This window comes from Leptidea sinapis, chromosome 1, assembly GCF_905404315.1.
Source record: "Leptidea sinapis chromosome 1, ilLepSina1.1, whole genome shotgun sequence".
Taxonomy (NCBI): Eukaryota; Metazoa; Arthropoda; class Insecta; order Lepidoptera; family Pieridae; genus Leptidea; species Leptidea sinapis.
This window is the reverse complement of record NC_066265.1, coordinates 20,378,467-20,394,606: the sequence shown is the minus strand read 5'-3', so window position 1 is coordinate 20,394,606 and position 16,140 is coordinate 20,378,467. Positions and strand designations below refer to the sequence as shown.

Sequence of the window (16,140 nt, the reverse complement as noted above, 5' to 3'; positions counted from 1 at the left end):
GGATTGACAATAATATAACATATTGCAATAACACTTGGTAATCTGTATGAAGCTATATCAGTTCTTAAAGGAGCATTACACGGGGAGAAGAAGTGATAAGAAACTCCTAACCCAACTTTTAAATCATATAACAACAAAATTCAATACCTTGCATAAATAATCTAATATTTAAAATTCTCGTGTCATGCTGTTAAACTTTGAACTCCTCCGAAACGGCTTGACCGATTCTCATGAAATTTTGAGTGCATATTGGGTAGGTCTGAGAATCGGACAACATCTATTTTTCATCCTCCTAAATGTTAAGGGTGGTCCACACGAATTTTTTTTAAATATTTTTGACATTTTTTTTAAATTTGTTTGATTATGAGTCAGCGTTAAAAAATACATACAACTTCAAATTTTCACCTATCTACGATCAACAGCTACTTTTGTATCGCGATTTTAATATCGGCAATACAACGTTTGCTGGGTCAGCTAGTATACTATACAATTTTTGATGGCCTGCGTAAAACCATTCTTATATACTAGTTAACCTACAGTTTATTATTTATTACACGGAACGTACAGTATTTTTTATTCGCATATTTTTTTTCATGCATGCATATTTGAGTAAGTCCTTGAAAAGCTTAGATTTACAATTGGCGCTGGTATGTGGGGATCACTGCCATTTAGTTAGTTACTATTTATTTATGCTTACATAGCAAAGTGCGGACTGAAGATAATATGTTGGGTCTGCTAGTTATACATACATAACTCTAAATATATATATATATATATATATAACCTATTATATAGGTTTCAGTGGGAAGCTCCCCACTGGTATAGCCCCTATCCTTGAAGGGATTTTGGCTAGATTATGGGTACCACAACCGCGCATATTTCTGCCGTGAAACAATAATGTGTAATTATTGAAAGTACCTAGTGAAATTACTGGGCAAATAAGGCATCTTATATTTCTCAAGGTGACGCAATTGTAGTGGCACTCAGAATTTTTGGGGTTTTTCAAGAATCCTGAGCGGCATTGCATTGGCAGGGCGTATCAATTACCATCAACTCAACGTCTTGCTCGACTCGTCCCTCCTTTTCATAAAAAAAATATAACCTTTAACAATTCAATAGGTACTATATAAATTAACCTGTGACGATTTTTTTTTTTTATTCATTACTATTAAGAAATAAAGATGATATCAAATTAATATATTTTAAAAAATCAAAAGCTGGCCATTTATCGTTAATGAGACAAAACAGTTCGGGATCTTATTGTAGTTTAGAATAATATAGCAAACACTTACCATCTTGTTTGACAGTGTTCCCGAGCGGTCCGAAGCTTGCCAACCAGACGAAGAACACCCATCTCACCATCAGACCTGAATCTCTCCGCAGCTCAGGATGGTTGTGGAAATGGCGGGAAGTCGGCCGCTGCCGTGACATGATCCCTTCAACATTTGCCGCGCACACTTATAGTTCACACATTTCTTTCAATATCACTAACTTGGAAGTCATTGTATATTGGCATCGAGCAACGTTCACAATTTAACCAATATGATATCACTTTATTCTATAATCACAATTTCAAAACATACTGAAACACAAAAATATATTCACTTAATGCTATGGACATTTTTGCATTATTTGTAGTAATAAGCTCAGAGCCGATTTTTTCTTTCAGATATAATAAAAATAAAGCTCTATTTAATTCCATACATAGTACATTTTACGATAGAAATTAGTAACTTGTAACACCAGAGGAATCACAAGACGACAAGGCGGGCGAAGATCGTACCGGAGCATAGTGCTTTTTAGCCAATTAACGTAAAACATACAGTTGGTACAGACATACATTTTTTTATGAAAACGACGGACGAGACGAGCAGGACGTTCAGCTGATGGTAATTGATAAGCCCTGCCCATTACAATGCAGTGCCGCTCAGGATTCTTGAAAAGCCCAAAAATTATGAGTGTCACTACAATTGCGCTCGTGACCTTGACATATAAGATGTTAAGTCTCATTTGCCCAGTAATTTAGCTACGGCGCCCTTCAGACCGAAACACAGTAAAGTTTACACATAATTGCATCATGGCAGAAATAGGCGCCGTTGTGGTACCCATAATCTAGCCGGCACCCTGTGCAAAGGAGCCGCCCACTGGTAACATGTCTATTATGTGGATAAATTACTCTCTTGTTATTTATGGAGTACAAGGATATCGGAGCTTGAGGATCATCTGATGGTAATCTGGCCATTTGACGAGCCCCTTAGGCCTTGTCCATGCAGGGAACGAAACTAACGAAAGATTACTCTTCTCTTTCAGTCGCCTTTCATTGAACCGTACGCACATTTTGACTCATTTGTTGGGCAGCGTTCTATCGCCGTGATGTCCGATATAATAAAAAACTCCTTACATTTCTTTTGATATAAATAGTGGGGGAAACGAGTAAAACGTACTCGGAAGTGGCAAGGCAAATGCCCATGGACATCCAGCAAATCAGGGTATGTAATGTCAATGTATTTGAAATCAGGGGACAAGAGATGCACTGCCGGCCTTTAAGTTGGGATTCTATGCTTGAAGGCTGCTAAGTCGTATTGGTTTGGGAAAACTACAGCCGGTTATCGATTCTACAAAGTGGCCGTGCGAGGTAAGAAGAATACCAGACGTCAAAATTGTGCGGGTGGAATCTTGCATTTGACGTAATGTCCGGTGGTAGAATTCGTCTGCTGGTATCAAAGTACATCCTAGTTTTTTATTGACTGACATAAAACTTGGCACATAAGTCATCACCAGTAAATATATAACTCGTACCAGTCAAATGAAATGACTTTTCTATGTCATTTATAGTTAAGGCTGTGAAAACATAAGGCGACCTCAATGAATGAAAGGCTTGAAACAGATCAGCGATAAGAAAGCTTTTAATAGTAATGGGCGTGCATTAAAGCGACTTACGGAGCATAGAGAGCACAAATTGTTAGAAGAAAATTATAAAAAAGTTTTTATTCCGAATTTTATTTCATGACTATTTAAAAATATTGTATGAGACACTTGACTCCATATGTACCTACTTTTTTTTATGAAAATAAGGGGCGAGACGAGCAGGTCGTTCAGCTGATGGTAATTGAAACGCTTTACCCATAAGAATGCAGTGCCGCTCAGGAATCTTGAAAAACCCAAAAATTCTGAACGGCACCACAACTGAGCCGGTCACCTTGAGACATAAGATGTTAAGTCTCACTAGCTACGGCGCCCTTCAGACCACAGTAATGCTTACACATTACTGCTTCACGGCAGAAATAGGCGCCGTTGTGTTATCAATTATGTAGCCGGCATCCTGTGCAAAGGAGCCTCCCACTGGTAAAACCTGGCGTACCTACATCTAAGCGGTTCGTTTTAAAAATATTTTTTTTATTTTTTAACTATCTCTACTAATAAATAGAGAGCCGTTTTTACCATCGATTGTACTGTGAAAACTACTGAACAGATCGGAATAATATTTGTACCATGAGATGCAGCGTATTTCGGAGAAGGAATTAATATGTTCATGATTACTTATCCGGAACCTATATATTTATTTAGAAATACCTATATGTTCACAACACAAATAATTCGGTCAATACATAATATGACAATTCATACAATGTACTTAATTTATTTGGCAAAATAACGTTGACCGAGCCAACACTTGTTATGTTATACGTGAAAAGGTAAGTTTTCCCGCGTGATTTTATAACAGATAGTAAATAATTCAAGGAAAGTAATATCTGAGTATAAAACTGTGTTCAATAAAGGGGCTAGTCTGTCAAACCTTAGTTCAACCGTTGGTGAAAACCATTGCCCGTTGCCAATTTCTTTACCAATTATTGGATTTTAAAGCTTGATGGCCTTTGAGTTTTAAACCAGCTTATTTTGAAGGTAAGGATTTCAAAGTTTAGTCGAAAATACTGTCCGCATATGATTTTGGAGCTTATTTTAACAATATTTTTGACTACTTTCAATTTCTTAATAAATTTATTAAATCAATTTAATTAAGGTGATCCTTCTTGTTGATGAGACTCCATAAATATACCGCAGTTCTTCATCAAATTTAATGGGACGAAAAATGGACAAATATTTTAAATTATAGATTTAAAAAATATATGAAAAATTAACAGTAACAGTTCACTCTGGACAGTAGATACATCAAGTTACTTGTTGTACATTTACGGCCGTTTTCAATAATGTATCTCTAGCTACAGATATATTGCTATCACCTTTGACAAGATCTTTTCTATCCATAGTTATGTCCAATATATCTATATTATTAGTTATAATCCAATGCTATCTGTTGATAGGCTATTGTAATGTGAGTAAGCGTAAAAGGATAGATTTGTCAACCTCTAATTAGTTAAACTAAGGATAGATAGGTTATTGAAAACGACCGTTAATGAGCAGAGAAGAGAGCTTAGCATGCACCAACTATTATGGTTTTATCATATTTGTTCAGTGTGACCATTTATTATGTGCGAAGTATTCTTACAGTAGTCCTTAATAACTATCTAAATTTCCGACCACACAAAAGCCTTTCATAGCCATTATTTCACAGACATTTCACAGCACTCAATACGGCATCGCACAGTGACGTACAAAACGCTATAACTCATACCGCAAAATAAATATTACTAAACTATCCAAAACAAGGTTTCGTGCAGTTACAACGGATAAATTTTACCTCTGACATGTTGTAATAAAGGTTAAGTGAAGTGAAGCATTGTTTTCCCCTTAGACACGCAATCTGCTTATTGCGGGAATAAAAATAACATTATTAGGCTGGCAATTTCGAATTATGCTCATGATTTCTGAAGGTTCGTGGCCGTATAGTAATATATTCATTTCTACAGCCTATTCGATTATTGATGTTTGCAATAATAGTTGGAGATTGTGGCGATACGGAACGTATAAGGTGACTTAACAATAATTCGGGATCTATCAGCGCTTAGTAGAATTCTCTTGGTTATTTGAATTTTTAGCAGTCTATTAAACTATCGATAATAATTAATATTTAACATATCAATTATTTGTATATGTTATAAAGTTGATATATAAGAAGCGCTTTTATGTAATAACATAGTTTTCATTTTAACTATACATATAACTATATGACTATTTGTAGTCCATTAGTAGGTACATGAATAGGCCGGTTTACGTAATTCGTAATACACAAAAATAATGAAAGAAAAAAAACGGGTTGCACTCCGGGAGTGCCGGCAGACGTAAAATCTTGAACAGTACTTAACGTTGTGCATTTCTTGATATTTTGGAATGGTTAGGGAATAATTTTGCATGAATTCCTTTATTTATCAGTATAAAATACTAGCATTTATGTGGTTGAATACAATATTCATTTATTGCGCTATCGTACAAAAAATGTCAATTTATATTTTTTTTAAACACTTCAGAACTATTACTTAATTTAGTTTTCATACTACATACAAAAAAATCAACTTTCATTCATTATTGCAACGACTGTCTTACGAATTTTCGACCAGGCCACTTTTCCTGACGCGAGTTTAACATTTTATACCCATCCCAAGAAAAGTGCACAACGCCGTTAAAGCAGTTTTCACTTCAAATTAGTTAAATCAGTGAATAAAAAATATCCCTATAGATATTTGATACATATTTGGAATATAAAAAAAATACTAACTCACTCAATTAGGAAACAATATCATTAATTATGATGTCATAATGGACTTGATTGGGCAGGTGTTTGTGGGTTTATATTTATAACGTGGAGATAAAGGGGCACAAAAAACGAACACACCTTTAGTGCCTTTGTTATGCATACGATTGTGTCTGGAGCTTGAGTAAAGATTCAAGACATGTTTTGTGTAATTTATATCTAAAAGCCGCAGGTTTTTTTATTATATGTACTCAAATCGATACCTTTCTTAGAATTCCTATATGCATGAGGATAACAGTATATTTGTAAATAAATGTATGTAATGTTATAAGCAAGACCTATAGAGTTTATATCAATATCACAATTTTTATGCTTAAGCTTGCCTAATGCTCATTCAAAAGGCATTTTAGCGTATAAAAAGTACTTGATGTGTGCCTTAGACTCTAGAGATAGAATTTCTAGAGTAAGATTGCTGCTATAACATCTATTTATTTATGACGTAGAAAATGTTATTGTTAAGCGCCAGATTTAAAAAAAAAAGTTTTGGTGTTTATTTTAACATACGTCTACAGCAAATATTGTAGAGGAGGTTTCATGCATTAAGAGCGTAATGTAATAAATCTCAAATATTTGTAAAAATTAAAAATAATTGTTGGCCTAACTGTAGGTACCTAAAACTAAAACTATGGGAGACAAGAAAGGGAGTCTGGGCGTTCACGAACTCTTAAGAAAAGGTGTACTAAATATTTTTATTCAAAATAGGATTCAAAATCACTTATTGAGCGTCAAAAACTACCACCCATTCAAAATATACTGCCTAAAACCTGAGAAAAACGGGCGCAAGAATCTCAGCGGGCTTTTTTTAAATAAAAATATGGATTGCAATGTAATATCGTACATTAAACATTTATAATTAAATAGCCTCGGGGTGTTATTTGACCTAAATGAATGAACTATTTGTTAATTTGACTGACTACTAATTCACTCAAATTTGGCATGAGAGCGTATCAGTTCCGAGATAAGCATCTTATGTTCACTGGAACACTACTGGAGCACCTGGTGGGATTCTATAAGGTATTATAGTCGTTCCTGGTGAAATATTCACGATCACACACTAACGGATGATTTCTGTAAGGAAGCAATTAATTGTTTGAGAATAACAGATATTTAAATCGATTTAATGTCCTCTTTTACGACCCCATCTATGAGAATACCGATTGACGAATGACAAATATCTGGAAAAAATAATGAACAGAAATTTAATATTGAAAGTAGCCGTAAGAGGATTAAATATTAGTAGGGCAGTATTTACTTATCAATTCGTATTAACTGCTAAGGATGGTTAAACAGGATTTTCACTATTCGAGTACCCTTGGTTTCTAGTTTACACACATCCGAGTCTAGCGTCCGAATAGTCATTGTCACTTTGCACCTTAGATTAATGATAGGTTTCCACTGCGCTTCAACTAGATGGCGCAGGCATAGTCGTAAAGTGCGGCAAGTAATAGTACACGGCTCATCAAACTTAGCCCCCCATTTTTTAATTTTCAATATCGCATATCGTTAGTTCGTAGTTTGTTCTTAATTGTTCGCTATAAATAATTGTTTGTTCTTTCGTTGTTTATTTAAAAACAATTAATTAAAAATGGGGGGAAACGCCTACTATTTGGTTCTGGCGTTGTTTTAACTGTTCTAACATAACCTAACCTAACCAATTTTAATGAATTGCAAATTTAAAAAAAAATCGAGAACAAACAAATGTTTATAGAGAACAATCAAGAACAAATGGCGAACTAACGATGTAATAAAGAAAAATAAAAAAATAAAAAAAATCTGAGGGGCTAACTTTCTTGAGCTATAGTACACGCGTAGGCGTACTCGAGCCAGTCTCGTGTGGTCTCCTGCCGAACAATGAGTGACGTTGACGTGTCACAATGTCATGTTTTGTCAAACTTTGCTAATAATTGAAACTAAAATGCTGGGTTGCGTAGTAAAACATTGGTAAAATAATACTACAAGAAATACGAAAGACACTGGGAGCACATATCATCAGTAAGTATTTTGTAATTTAAAAATAACACGAAGCATATATACGAGTGTAACTTATAAAATTTGCAATATGCCGATTGAGCGTCAAGATATCGTTCACACAAGCATATGTATAAATATCCAATACACACATGAAAAAAAAAACAGAGATACATATAATGATATGAAGGAGCCAATCTTTTCAGTTCAATTAACTTTTTTTAGATAGCGCCATTTTTTTTATTAAATGATCCGACTACGGGTAGACGAGCTATTCATCCAAGTGCACTTCGTCTGATTGTACCAGGACAGTGAAAACCCCGCTTTAGGCAAACAGCAAGTTTTTCACTTTATCAGATGATTCTTAAATAACGTAAATCTAAAAGTTAAAACTTGTAAAAAGAACAAGCGTTAAAACTCATGAGTACTAAAATATCATGGTATCCGTAGTAACTGCGTTATTTGAATTATTTCAGTGAACAAGCAGTTATATTGCTCTATTCAGAGGGAACCAATTCATTCGGAAGTAAGTGGGTCAAACTTACACGGAGCATAACCGGTGACCCGTCGTACCTACTGAGGTTACTGTACAGTTTTATACATTCAACAAATCATCTCTCTTTATTCAGAGGAGTATGTACAACTTTTTCGCAAGCAACTTGGTACCTACCTACATCTGCAAATGCTGAAGTAGAGAAATTTGTGCACAACTTACAGCTTATGATAAATTTCCAGCCCAATAAAAGCCCAGTTATGAGCGTATCTATGTTTAAAGTCTTTATCTGTTATGTATCCAGCCGGCACCCTAAGGATGCCGGCTGGATTATGGGTATGCCACAACGGCGCCTATTTCTGCCGTGAAGCAGTAATGTGTTTCGGTCTAAAGGGCGCCGTAGCGAGCGAAATTACTGGGCAAATGAGACTTAACATCTTATGTCTCATCTTATGTCACTTGTATTTGTGGGTAGTTGTGTATTTTTGGGTTTTTCAAGAATCCTGAGCGGCACTGTATTATAATGGGCAGGGCGTATCAATTACAATCAGCTGAACGTCCGGCTCGTCTCGTCCCTTATTTAAAAAAAAAATTAAAAATGTTTTGAGTACATATCAATTAGTACTTTAGAATACTTTACATACATTACCTTAAAAAAATAACTACATTATAGTTTTATAACGAACATTCCAGAAGTTACACGTATTTCGATCGGACCCCGATACAAATTCACCATGTTTAATTTCATTGATCCTTGAGTTTATCGCCCTCGTATCAAATTTACAAATGCTTTATATTGATTTCAATGGAACTCAAGCTAAGTTCAAAGAGAGTAAAGTAGAGTTTACGTGGCTAAGAGCTCTGATTAAATCATTCAGTACCTTATTAATTATTATTTGAATTATAATATCTGTAAAATTTCATATTTACGTAATGGTGTTTCGAGTATACATATATTGTTATTTTATTTACTTTTTATGTATATTGTAAAGGCATTTAGTAGATTAACATTCTTTTCTTATTTGGTAGATTTCTCGGGACAGGCATCGTCATGCTCGCTTAAATGCCACTGTTTGTGGCGGCGACGTGGAGCGGGTCGTTTCCTACCCTAAAACATGGTCGAGGGAGGCGATAGCTGGTTATGGTCGTGAACGGGCGCTACTTGTGGTGGCGGGTTCATGTTTTTGTTATTTCGTTTATTTAAATATTTTAAAATAAAAGTTCTTATATATTTTATTTCATAAAAGGCTCGCATAATACCTTTATTTATTTATGGTATATGTGGATTGATGCATCTAATGTTCTCAATAACTCTTGTTATTTAATTATATATTTTTTTTAATTACCTACTCGTGTAAGCCATTTTGTATTTTAAGTATTGAACTTTTTTTTTTTTACTTTTAAGAAATGATTTGTAAATTGAATTATAAACATAACTTGTCTGTTTTGAAAAGAGCAACCTTAGAGTTTCTTGATCTAACGTCTCTAAGGAAATCTGACAGAATGAAAGAGCTGTATGAAAAAAAAATCATATTTGAAGTATAACTTGATTTACCTATGAAATAAAATATTTTTGACGTAAAAAGTTTATATTTTTACTAGCTGACCCAGCAAACGTTGTATCGCGATACAAAAGTAACTGTTGATCGTAGATGGGTGAAAATTTGAAGTTGTATGTATATTTTAATGCTGACTCATAATCAAACAAATTTAAAAAAAAATGTCAAAAAAATAAAAAAATAAAAATTTCGTGTTGTCTACCTATTTACCTTGCAACTACCTATTTCAGAGCACGGTTTGCAACGCTATCTGTGAGATAAAAAATTCCAGTGATTGTGCATTGTAAATTAATTATTTTTGGAGTTTCCTTATTAACTACTTATAACGTACAATTTTCACATACAATAAAATCATAATACCGTAGGGTAGAATTAATTGCGCTGCTGGTAATGGCATTTTTATCTCAAACCGTGCGTTAAAAATAAATAAGACATAATCTTTGCGAATGTAACCCTTAATGCTGAGAGTTATTGGTTACTTTTGTGTAAAGGATAAAATGTCAAACCCAACTGACAGCTGTCACTCACACGTGACAGAACAAGCAGCGGCGGTCCCATTTTTACGCGTGAACGCTCGCTTAGTAAAAGGGAACATGAAAATAGAAAATACATTTGATACTTCCAGAAACGGTTGTACTAACAGAATTATATCTCAATTCTTAAATTAGATAAACTGACTCAGACCTTTGTATATTTTTCCTACTATACCAACCTACTTGTATTTTAATTTTTCGATTATCAAATAAACATAAAGTTCTATAAATACCGATGATAACAAATTACAACAAAAAAATAATGTTTAATTTTAATATTATATTAAATGTTCAATATTCACTGCCAGTTGCAAAGATTCTATTATGATTTCTGATTTAAGTGTCACAATTAAATACATCAAAACAAGAAAAAACAGGACTTCTATCTATTAAATTAGTTTTTTTTACGTCTAACCGTTGTAACCTTCTTTAATCACGCTATCCTTATTATAATAATAATTCTAAAAAAGCTTTGACACATCTTTAATATAATATAAGTACGTAATATACGTTTGTACTTTGTACATATAAATAGCTTCGAATACACGTCTTATTTGAATATCCAAACAACTAGTTGTGCATTAAACCGGTCATTGGTAAGGAAACGAAAGCGAGACAGAACTCTTTTTAGTCGTTTTGGGTTTTTGAATTAGGTTCTTATACCTTTGGAAGCGAGCCTGATAATAAACTGGCTTTAATGGACTTTTATTCCAATAGTATCATATTACGTACATTCAATACGAATTAATGTTATCCTTTTTTACAAAGGGAATTAGGAAAGTTTTATTTATCTCAAGACGTTTTGGACTCCATGAGCATCAATAATATGATAGATAAGCTTAACAAACATGTGCAAATTCGTAGTTTTAAGTAATTTCAATAAGATATATGATTGAAAAATTATCACGAAACTGAAGTGGCAGTGGGCAGGGCACATATTTCGACGGACAGATGGCCGTTGGGGTAGTAAAGTCCTCGAATGGCAACCACGTATCGGAAGATGCGTCTTCCGGTAGGTAGTGCTTGGTAGGCCTCCCACAAGATGGACTGACGATCTGGTCAAGATCGCCGGAATACGTTGGATGAGGGCAGCGCAGGACTGATCGTCGTGGATATCTTTGGGGGAGGCCTTTGTCTTGCAGCGGATGTCTTCCGGCTGATGATGATGATGATATTATATTGACGGTCATATAGTATATTCGATGGTAGTGATAGAGTAGATTGAGCTAGGTGTAGAAATCACAATTGGACCGGCGGTGTGATGAAAACGCGCAAGGACTAAGATATATAGTGTAGTAAGACTTTGCTCAGACTTTACTTACGTAAAACTTAGCTGAGTATAAGCTTATTATAATCTTAGATTTTGTTTTAATAGACAACTGATATTATGCTGAGCTTAAGATGTCTTATCTTATATAGCCCAATCCAAAATGTAAACTCCGCGTTTTATCACACTCAGCTAAGTTTCACGTAAGAAAAGTCTGAGCAAAGTCTAAGTACGCTCTATAGATATCAGTCTATGGCTATAAGCTTAGCATTTTACTAGTAGGAGGCTCCTTTGCACAGGAAGCCGGCTAGATTATGGGTTCCACAAGGGCGCCTATTTCTGCCGTGAAGTAGTCATGTGTGAACATTACGGTATTTCGGTCTGAAGGGCACCGTAGCTAGTGCAATTACTGGACATCTTATGACTCAAGGTGACGAGCGCAATTGTAGTGCCACTCACAATTTTTGGGATTTTCAAGAATCGTGAGCGGCCTTGCATTGTAATGGGTAGGGCGTATCAATTAGCATCAGCTGAACTTCCTGCTCGTCTCGTCCCTCATTTTAATAAAAAAACATAATCTTTTTATTTTGTTTTTATAGTTATTTGACAACTTAAATTATGCTGAGCTAATGCTAAGACAGCCCAATGCAAAAGTCAAGTTCGCATTTTGTCACACTCGGCTTAGTTTTACGTAAGTAAAGTTTGAGCAAATTCTAAGTACACTCTTTGGATCTCAGCGTAAGTGTCATGAATAATAGAACTGAGAGTATAAAAGGTTTGATACTAGTGAAATAAGCTACAGAAACAAGGAACTGAGAAGTTAATAAGTAACTTAGTTTAATAGGTTCTGTTACTTGAATGTCAGCCAAGATTGTCCGAGGGTGTAGCATCTGGTGGGAAGATACCCACACCCAATGTATTACTGACAGGCCTACGCTGCCAAAAGATTTAATTTAATCTCAGCAAGAACCTGCTTTCTATTTCTTTCCGGGTCGCTTGGAAATGGATACCGATATGACTGGGAAATTGATTCGGTGACCAGCAAATGTATTTGTCTCCGTATTAAAAAAAAATTTGAAGGGTTATTTATATGTCCAGTATATATGTAAATGGTTCCATGGGCCTATCGAACCTTCAATTAGCAAATTTATACCATAAAATCATTATCGATACACAATTTGAAATATTACAGCGTCTATAAAAAATCAAACTGTGTAATACATATTATATTATTGCACCTTAAGTAATTATTCTTGTTTTTAGTAGTTTTAATTCATTTATGCCATTATTCTATGGTTTGCAGAAAACATATTATAAATTCCTACTAGGAGTATTTGATCCAATAATATCTTAGATGAAATACATATGTAGTAATATAACAGAAGAAAAATTTTGTCCTTTAGCTTATTTTACGATAAAACATAGCTTTACAAGTAAGCAATATACTTAAGCCGGATGTACGTTTTTAATAGTAATTATTTTTAAAATATAATCTGATGTTGATGTAAAACACGTCCGTATCACCGGTGCTAATATATTTAGTAAATTATAATATGTAAATAATACGCAATGTACAATTTTTAAATGAAACACGAACAAAGAAATTAGGATCAGGGATCATAAAAGCAAAACAAAGCCTTAGACTGAATAATTGTAATCTCATTATCTACCATGTAGTAAATAATAAGTGTAAAATAAAATGACTCTACATTTGAATGTGACGAATATGAAAGTAGCAATCAAAATTAAATTTGGATAGCATGTATTTGTAATGAGCTCATTATTGTTCTCTTGGGACTCGTTACTCTGTTGAATCGAATGATTTCTTTAGTTCATTCACTCTTAGTTCAAAACTAATATATAAACGCGTTTTGAAATATGGGTAGAGCGGTAGTAGTAGGACTCTAGGAGAGAGGTAGTAGTGTTATGATGATAATGGAGACTTCGGGCTTATTAATAGACTTACGTCTCATTTATTTTAAATATTTATTATTATATGGGTTATTTATACTTTCTTTGTTTACAAAAATAGATGTAGAGTTGGTTTACTCTACCTGCTATTTTCGCTTACTAAAAATACAAAACAGTATTCAATAAGGTCTCGATTGTATATTATAATGATAAATTAATTTTGTATGGAATAATTGCTATGGTAACATACTGGTATTATAATTATAAACTGTCTCTTTAAGTAGCGGGATAACGAAAATTTGCAATACAAATCGCACTGCAGTATCTAGTGCAGAGGTTTTTGAACGTTTGAAGACTAAAATTAACATATCTCGGGACCCCACGATTATGTACTTCTCTCACGAGTCCTATTTCTCTTGTTGATTTGTGTATTACCGATTATATCTTAGATTTGTCGTTGAACTTAATGTTGTTTTATATCAATATTCTGATACACGAACGCTTTGCTTGTTATAAATTTGTAACACGATTATTTCACATTTTTTAACTGAAACTACTACATTTAACACATTCACATGATCTAATAATAATGTTTTATATTAAAGATGAAACTGTATGCTGTTTTGTTGTATGATAAAGACGCGGTGGACGCAAAACATACGCCCTAAACGCACGCATTCGACCGACTGAAGTGAGTTACCCCGGGCGAAGAGTTTTAGCCCGGCTGAGGCAAATGCCACAGAATACCTAGTGTTATGTAGAGATGGCATTGTGCACGAAACGTTCCGTTTTACGATGAATCAAAAATCATGGAATGATTTCGGGTTTATAATTTGATGTAGCGAGCTATTTTACGTTATATTTATATCACTGAATATCAAAGCGTCGCTGGTTAGTAAAATATTAATTTGATATGTTTAAACAATTATTTCATTTCTAAAATATTGGATTGTATCATTATAAGGCAATTCCTTTTCAATTTATTCATCAATAACGATATCATGATATATACATTCTTATTACTAAGAAATCAACGTTTTAAAAAAAATATTCATATTCCAGTTCATGTTTATAAATTAATATTCCAGTTATAATATTTAAAAATTGTTCATTTTAAATATAATTCAATTAATCGCTAACTATGACGCAAGATTTTATTTAGTGTAAAGGAACGTACCGTCATCACTAGCAGCTAGTAGCTACAGTCGCTACCTACTCGCTAGTAATCAAACTGTATCCTTTCCTCCTATGTAAATAGAAAAAGACAACATCTCCTACCGAGCATTCATTGCACCCTTTGAAAGGGCCGCGGCCGTAGCTATTCAACTTTTTCACCCGCAATTTTGTTTTGTATAACATTTTTGGGAATACTTTAGATTCAAGATCGGGGTTTCAAAATGAAAAGAATGTAATAACGATAGAGGGTTAACAAATTAGATCAGGGTCCTGACGAATGTCGGGTTTATTGACATTTTGATTAATAATTACAAGCTTCAATAGTTTGAGGATTTCATTTTGAGATTTCGGGAACACCAGGATTTGACTCTCTATATTTAAAATATGTTTTAGTTTACTATACAATGTTTTATAAATAGATATCTATTTATTTAGTAGTAGTAGTTTAATACTACTATTATAACCATTGTTATATTGTTTACTACAACTTAATCTTATTTCTTATATGTATTAATAATGTATACGCAATATCGTTGTAATAATAAGTATTATGTTTTATTTATATATTGCAGCATTCATGTAATAAATGCTTTTCATTTTTTATATTCTAAGGTCTAGAATATTTTTAATCAATTTATTATTTTGGAATATAACTTAGTAGATTTAAAAGTTTTATCAATGACATCTTAATAATCCTACTGAGAACCAATAGTAAGTACCGTGGTTGTGAACCGCCGTTTACTAAAAGGAAATTTCACTACCCTACATTTTTATTGACTCTACTTAGTTCCATAAAGTGCACAATGTTTTCGAGAGATGGCGCTTTTAAGCAAAAATGACTAAAAATATTAACGGTTGACAACAATAAGTAGATTAACGGCGGTTTAACTTATTAGTAGTCAATCTATCTACTATCAATCTATCTACTTACATTTCAATAACCTATCGACATAAAGCATCGGACTATAACCATATTAGACTAAACTATTGTTAGATAAGATCTTGTCATTAAACGGTGACAGCAATGTATCGTCGATACGTTATTGAAAACGGCCGTAAATAATTTAGGTTAACATAATATCTTGAATTATTGCGTAATTAAACCAGTCCTTTTTTAATATCGTTTCAAATACAGGAGCCCCTTGTAGACTTACATTAATTATTAAACTTTTTTATTAAATTATTTAGTTCAATTTAAATCTTTTATTTATCGAGAAAACTCAAAATTTTGTTTGATGATTAAAATAAGCTTTATGAACATATATTGGCATATCATTAAATGTAGGACTTTTCTAGAAAACATATTCAATAGAACAATGTTCAGAAGCAAAGTGAAATGAAACATTTAATTACGATAAATTTTGAAAAATCAAATGCAATCAAATTGTCACTTAATTATATAAAAACAAATTATTTTTGTCAAATCATACAAAGGTAAATCTTATTGGTTTTATTACTTTTAGTAAATTTTTAAATAATGTTTTAAATTTAAAAAGTAAAATATGCTTGTTTTATAATAATAA

General features: G+C 33.4%; 1 protein-coding gene across 1 annotated transcript in view; it reads right to left on the bottom strand.

Annotated features, from left to right (window-relative positions):
* The window catches only part of LOC126974451 (uncharacterized), a 128,142-nt gene extending 114,026 nt beyond the window's left edge, over positions 1 to 14,116 (bottom strand). Inside the window, exons 1-2 of the mRNA XM_050821988.1 lie at positions 13,877 to 14,116; positions 1,293 to 1,582 (exon numbers count right to left, since the gene is read on the bottom strand). Of these exons, the coding sequence (XP_050677945.1) occupies positions 1,293 to 1,431 (139 nt within the window). The 5' untranslated portion in view covers positions 1,432 to 1,582; positions 13,877 to 14,116. The remainder of the gene's footprint in view (positions 1 to 1,292; positions 1,583 to 13,876) is intronic.
* Positions 14,117 to 16,140: the final 2,024 nt, after the last annotated feature.